We start from the raw sequence: 7,027 nt of genomic DNA on the forward strand, positions 1-7,027 counted from the left end.
CACAGGCCTGCTACCAGCAATAATGACAAAATAAGCACAAAGCTAGAAGAAGGAAAGCAAGATCAGTGAACACAGAATGTGAGACACTAAATTCCCTTCAAAAAAGCAAAGATGATTTTTTTTACTATTATTATATGCTGTTTATGTTTCTCTTAGTAAACATAATCAATAGATGAGTGTATATGGATTGCATTTGGAACTGATGACTCAAGCAACAACGTTGTGAAGCACAAACACTGGCATCCTTAGATCTGCTTCCCAATAGTGCCTACTTCTTTAACAATAGTAATATTAATACACTAAGACTTGCCACATGTCTCTTTTGTTGGTTTATGAGATGAAATCTCTTCCATTGGCACATAATTAAAAATAATGTTGAATTTTCTTAACACTATCTGATATTGCTTTATCCACCACCCTCGGGGTACTATCTATTAATTTAAGGGTTCAATAAATGCAAACTGAATCTCATACATAAGTATAGATTAATAAAACATATAGTTATAATATAGAAGATAAAGACAAAAATAAAATACAAAGAAACCTGTCAATATATTTTCATTTACTTCAAAAATGTAATTTTGTTTAGTTTTGTCAATAGACAGAAGAGAGAAAATACATGCAGCATCTTTAGAATATTAAAGCATTCTTTATAACTAGATTAAATTTTACCACTTTGAGTAACATAATTATGCTATCAGATGGTGTGTGTGAATTTGATCAACAGCAACTGATATTTGGTTCAGCTAGATGGTACAAATGGTTTGCACACAACTATGAGTGTACAAGTTAGGGATTCAAACTCACCCAACAATACTGAGGAAGAAAGGCCTACCAATCTGCTACTGTTAAGATTACAACCATAAACACTCTTCTACTCTGATTTTATAAACCATTCTACTCTGTAGCAAATGGAATCATTATGAGTTTTAATCAACTCAGTGGGAATGGATTTAAGAACAGAAAAAGGAGTCAAAGTTCAAATCACTCAGTAGTTCTGGTAAAGCTAGAGGATAAAGTTCAAGATAATTAGTGTTATAATTTATGAATTTCAGTTATCCACACTCCTCATCACTAAAAGTCAAGCACTGACTACACAGCAAGGGATTTAATCAACCAGAAAGTCCGTTATAAAGCTGACACTAAACTCAAGAAAGGTTAACTAAATAGAGAATATTTAAAGATAAAAAGACTAAAAATTAAAATAAAGCGTAAAATTCTGTGAGCATTAATACAGCCAATGTTCAAATGGTATGTTTGCTTTAAGAACAAATACATTAAAAAAGCTCTTTAATAAGTATATATTAAAAAAAAAAAAAAAACCTCACTGCTGACGAGTTGGTTCCGACTCATAGCAACCCCTCCTTGGGTTTTGGAGGTGGTCACTCTATGGAAGTAGATTGCCCAGTCTTATAGATTAATTAAAGATATAGGTATAATATAGAAGATAAAGGAAAATTAATTTTATGTTTGAAATGTTATTCCCTGAGTAGTATAAACCTAAATTACTTTATATATAACAACTAAAGAAGATTTAGGGAGCTCTGGTGGCGTAGTGCCTAAGGCATTTGACTGCTAACCAGAAGGCTAGTGATTCAAATCCACCAGCCATTCCTTGAAAGGAAGACTGACTGGGCAATCTACTTCCCTAGAGATGCTGCCTTGGAAACCCAAGGGGGGGGGGGTGTTGCTATGAGTCAAACCAACTCAACGGAAATGAGTTGTTTTTTTTTTAAAGAAGGTTCATAGTGTCTTAAAGAGTGGCAACTTTAAATGAAAAAAAACAAAATAAAACCAATGTATGAAGGGTCAAATAGTCCATCCAAGAAGTTTAAAAAAAGAGAGTGCAGTTTGTACTATTAACACTTTATAACATACAATATGCTTATAAGCATACAATATGCTTCATTTGTGACACAGAGTGTCACAAATTTAACATCTCAGAGAATTTCACTTTGCTTTTCCAAAGAGGAAAAAAAATGAAAAACAACATAACTACATAACGGATTTAGTTTTTCAAAAGCTTCCAAGAGTGTAATGATGGATTTACTAACCAAGGGGGTTAAAAAATAAACTCACCAGGGATGTAAAAAATTGGTTAATATACTCAACAGCAAGATACATGTTAAAAGAGAAGGGATAAATCTAATCCAAATAATCCCCTATGCTTTACAGTTTTATAAGAAAAGGAATCGTGTAATTTCAAGAGAGTACTGGAAGCAGTAGTACTTAATTATAATTGCCTTCCATGAACACATATTATAAGGTCAAGCAGATAGCACTTCAGAAGCGTTAAAATGACACTCCAAACAGAGAAAAAGAAAAACAGCAAATACTTTCAAAGTCCATGTATATGATTTGGGTAGTGCCTAAGGCACTTGACTGCTAACCAGAAGGCTGGCAGTTCAAACCCACCAGCCACTCCTCTGAAGGAAGATGGAGCAATCTACTTCCATAGTGATACTGCCTCGGAAACCCAAGGAGGGGTCACTATGAGTCAGGTCCGACTACACGGCACATAACAACAACAACAAAGGTGATTTCAACTTTTTTAAAAAAAGTTTCCAGAGTTTTGATTATTCACTCTTTTGACATATATCAATTCAATTGAGCTGTCCTACTAAAAGTGGTTCAGATTTACCATTTGAATAGGAAACTATGCTAGTGTAATTCGGGTCAATACAATCTTCCTGTTTGCTGTATGTGGCAAGAAGTTGTAGGCTTCAAACCAAAGTTAATTACCCATTGTTATCAGATTGATTCCTACTTAGGGTGACTTCTCATGTATCAGGAGGATTGAGTGATCTACTTCTGTAATGATACCACCTTGGAAACCCAAGGAGGGGTGACTATGAGTTGGATCTGACTCGATGGCAGTGAGTTTGTTTTTTTGGTTTGTGTGTCAGAGTAGAACTGGCTTCCATACAGTTTCCAATGGCTGTGATCTTACAGAAGTAGATTGCTAGACTTTCTTCCAAGACATTACTAGGTTGATTAGAATCATCAACTGTTCAGTTAGTAGTTGATCGCAACTGTTTGCACCACCCAGGGACCTTAGAAGCTAACCAAGGAGACAAGAAATGAGAATGAGGATCATAGGAAGAAGATGTCATATGTCCCTACTTTTACTCATCATAATACAATGAACTAGGATCATTGATTTTCACTGAGTCCCACATGCCAAGTAGGTCATGAAATGATAAGCTAGGAGAAAGTTTCTTTATACCCTTAAATTCACAGCATAACCATCGACAGAGCTATTGCTCTGATATGTGAATCTCTGGATGTTTTGGTGACTTGCACTTATTTTCCATGCATTATACTACATGTTCAAAATATTTCAAAATATATATTCATTATTTCTAAAATCTGTTTACATAAATATACATTTTTGCCTTCCTATTAGAAATGATTATTTTTTCTTAAAAATATACTCCGGATGTGTCTATGTACTGCCTTCTATTTAACTCATAGAACAGTTTGCTCTATAGCATGTATACTGTGCCTCAGTATACTGAGTGATATGACAAGCTACAAAGTAATTCCATATCTCATAGCAGAAAAACAAAATGAGTCATAGGCTAAAGTCTAAAGACAATAAAACCTAATGTAAACAAATATGTATAGACTCTACTGCTTATAATAAATCCTACCTGGTTCATATTTGCAGATATAATTGTGCTTCATATTGCACCTATCATCATTCCACTGGTAAAGGTAGGGACCTCCAAGTCCAGGATTGGCAGTTGGTTGATGATACATCACAACACACTTTTCACTTCCACAGGAAGGTTCATCGGTGTACCAGTTTCTGCAAATATACAGGACTAGAAACACTTAGAAACATGTCTTCTGACTGCCATTGCCCATTCTATTCTAATACCCTCTACATGTAACAGAACCTCCATTTGCCCTTTCTAGAGTACCAGCCAGCCAGTTGCTATTGACTCAATTCTCACTCATGGCGACTTCATTTGTGTCAGAATACAACTACACTCCATAGGGTTTTCAATGGTTAATTTTTCAGAAATAGATTCCCAGGTCTTTCTTACAATTTCTTACAATTGTGGACTAGAACCTCCAAACTTTTGTTTGGCAGTCAAGCACCACTCAGAGACTCTAGAATAGTGCAGAGCACCATTCAACTTCTTAGGATCTGTACTCACCGATACTGGTAATGGCTTTTATCAGACCACTGGTAGAGATCTGGGCACGCACCGGATGTTAGTCCATCTCCATTTCTCCAGAGTCCTATCCAGAAATCACCATCAGAAATCCCTGTTCCTGGTTTTGTGAGGTTTTGCAACAAGCTTTCTATTAATTTCTGTTCTGCTTCATTCTCAAGGCTAAGAAGGGCTCCCCCCTCACTTTCACAAGCTAGGCGCGCCTCCTGAAAGCTCACTCGGCTGGACAGCTCATGGAAGTAAGCCATTTTGTAGCAAGGATGCTTTAAATCAGCAAAACACACTTTTTGCCCTGAAAGGAAGACATTGATTGATAAATAGGTCATCTGAACTGGATTCATAATGCTTGTTGTTGTTGTTGTTGTTGTGTGCCGTTGAGTCGGCCTTGACTCATAATGCTACTACTATGAATTAAGATTACAGAACCAGTCAAAACAGAAAATTTTCTATCAAGAATGCTATAATGTTGTAAAGTTTATTTTCCAGCTTGCTACTTTTAGTATATAAAATCTAAATGACTCCATGGTAGACTTGTAACATAAACTTTTACACACAGGAATACAAAGAAATATTTTGTTAAGGATATTTGAAACTTTTCTGGCTTAGATTTTTAGAAATTATATACAATTAGCTCTGGTAGCATTGTGCCTAAGGCACTTGACTGCTAACCACAAGGCTCAAACCTACCAGCCACTCCTCAGAAGGAAGGTTGAGCAATCTACTTCCATAGTGATACCGCCTTGGGAACCCAAGGAGGGGTCGCTATGAGTCAGGTTCGACTCCAGGGCACATAATAACAACAAAATACAATTAGCAAGTGAAAATAGCTAAAGAAATAACTAAGTGATCTGAAACATCAGTTACTAAAGAAGAAGAACAGTTAATAAAGTAATTTATTCACTGAACACAAGTACAAAGAAACAATTTTACAAAAGTGTCATGGAAAAGATGCTAAGTGGCAAATTTAAGATGTAAAGATTTGCTTTTATTGTGTGTAGCTGAGAGTAAATATATCAAAATTGATAGGTAATAGAAGCTAGAACAAAGGTAATTAAGATAATAAAAAATTATTATAAATATCAGGGTAAACATCTAGAATACTATCTTTGAAAAATAATCTCATTACCAAGTCTCTGAATATTTTCTAATTTTATAGGACACTGTGTGAGGTGGTTAAGTTTGTGTGTCAACTTGGCTGGGCCCGGTTGAGTGGCTGGGCAGCTAGTTGTAGTTATTCCCCATGGTAAGATTGATAGTTAACTCCATGGTGGAATGTATTGAAGGAGCTGAGTAGCTGCTTAGTGATGTGGTCTGCTTCCCATATATAGGAAGCAGCTTTGGGAATGATCTCTAGCTTATGGCACACTTGGACCCTGCATGTAGTTGTGTCATTGTTTAGCAGCCTGCCATGTTCTGCCGACCTTGGGATTTACAATGGACTTGAATTAATGGCCTGTCATGTGGTTTAGTAAAATCGGGACTGTGCCATTATATTTGTCAACCTTGGGCTTGTTAGCCTCAGAAGCCAGTAGCTGCCTGAGTGGAGAGATGCCTCTAGCTTCAATGGGCCAGGAGTAAGAGGCACAGCTGAAGTCCAAGGTCGAGGGGCTTTCACACAGCCCCTAGAGCCTGATATTTTGAACTTGGACTTCTAGCCTCCCAAACTGTGAGAGAATAAACTCCTGCTTGTTAAGGCCCTGTCATTTGTGGTATATATTCCTGTCAGAGTGGCACTAGGTAACCAAAACACTATGTGTGGCTTCCAATCTCTAAGCCAGTCTTCTCACTTTTTACACAGACATCTCATATAAATAAAATTAAAATTCTCAAATTTAAAATTAGAAAACCAAGTACAAAAAGGAATACATTTTATTATTTTTTTATTATTATTACCATTGTGGTTTGGGTGAAAATTTACAGAGAAAGTTTTTCATTCAACAATTTATACACATTTTGTTTGTGACATTAGTTGCAATCCCATCTATGTAACAGCACTCTTCCTACATTCTTCTTGGGTTCCCCACTTCCACTCATCCTTTTTTGAAAGTTCATCATTCTGGACTTTGTTATTGAGCAAAAGCTGCCCTTTTAGTCTCTCATGGTTGTTTGTTCTGAAGAGTATAATTCTCATGGGTGTTACTGTTCACTTTATCACCTATATTTTGGCTGATAGGTTATTTCTTAAGGTGAGTTCAGTTCCTGGTTTGAAAGGTGTCTAGAGGCCATAGCCTTGATGGTTCCACCAGTCTCTATCAAATGACTGAGTCTGGATTTCTTATGATTTTGGGTTTTGTTCCATATTTTTCTCCTACTCTATCCATGACCTTCTATTATGACCCCAATCAGAGAAGTCAGTAGTGGTAGCTGGGTACCATCTAGTTCTTGTGGTCTCAGGATAGTGGAAGCTGATGTTCACATGGTCCATTAGTGCTTTGAACTAATTGTTTCCTTGACTCTTTGATTTTCTTCACTCTTCTTTCCTCCAGACAGAGAAAGACAAAAAGGTGCATCTTAGGTGGCCACTTGCAAGCATTTAAGTCTCCAGTCATCATTCATCAAAGTAGGATGTGGAACATTGTCTTTGTGGACTATGCTATATCAATCAAACTAGATGTCCCTCAAGATTATGGTCCTAAGGCCCCAAGCCCAGTGACTCATTCTGTCAAGGTTTTTGATTATGGCAAATAAGTTTTCATTACTTTTCTCTCTGCTCTTTGATGTACATGAATATATTTGCAGATAATAAACATACGTATGCTCTGCCAAACATGTATATATTTGTGGTGTAGGCCCATTCACCTTCTCACACATCTTCAGCTTGTATGTCAAAAATGCATTTTAAA

The 7,027-nt window shown here is 36.4% G+C and overlaps 1 protein-coding gene across 1 annotated transcript in view; it reads right to left on the reverse strand.

Moving 5' to 3' along the window:
• The window catches only part of CHODL (chondrolectin), a 35,632-nt gene that overhangs the window by 13,369 nt on the left and 15,236 nt on the right, over positions 1 to 7,027 (reverse strand). Inside the window, exons 2-3 of the mRNA XM_007934895.2 lie at positions 4,167 to 4,476; positions 3,654 to 3,811 (exon numbers count right to left, since the gene is read on the reverse strand). Coding sequence (XP_007933086.1) covers positions 3,654 to 3,811; positions 4,167 to 4,476 — 468 coding nt within the window. The remainder of the gene's footprint in view (positions 1 to 3,653; positions 3,812 to 4,166; positions 4,477 to 7,027) is intronic.

This window comes from Orycteropus afer, unplaced genomic scaffold, assembly GCF_000298275.1.
Source record: "Orycteropus afer afer isolate SDZICR_OR568_19922 unplaced genomic scaffold, OryAfe1.0 scaffold00022, whole genome shotgun sequence".
NCBI classification, from domain to species: domain Eukaryota; kingdom Metazoa; phylum Chordata; class Mammalia; order Tubulidentata; family Orycteropodidae; genus Orycteropus; species Orycteropus afer.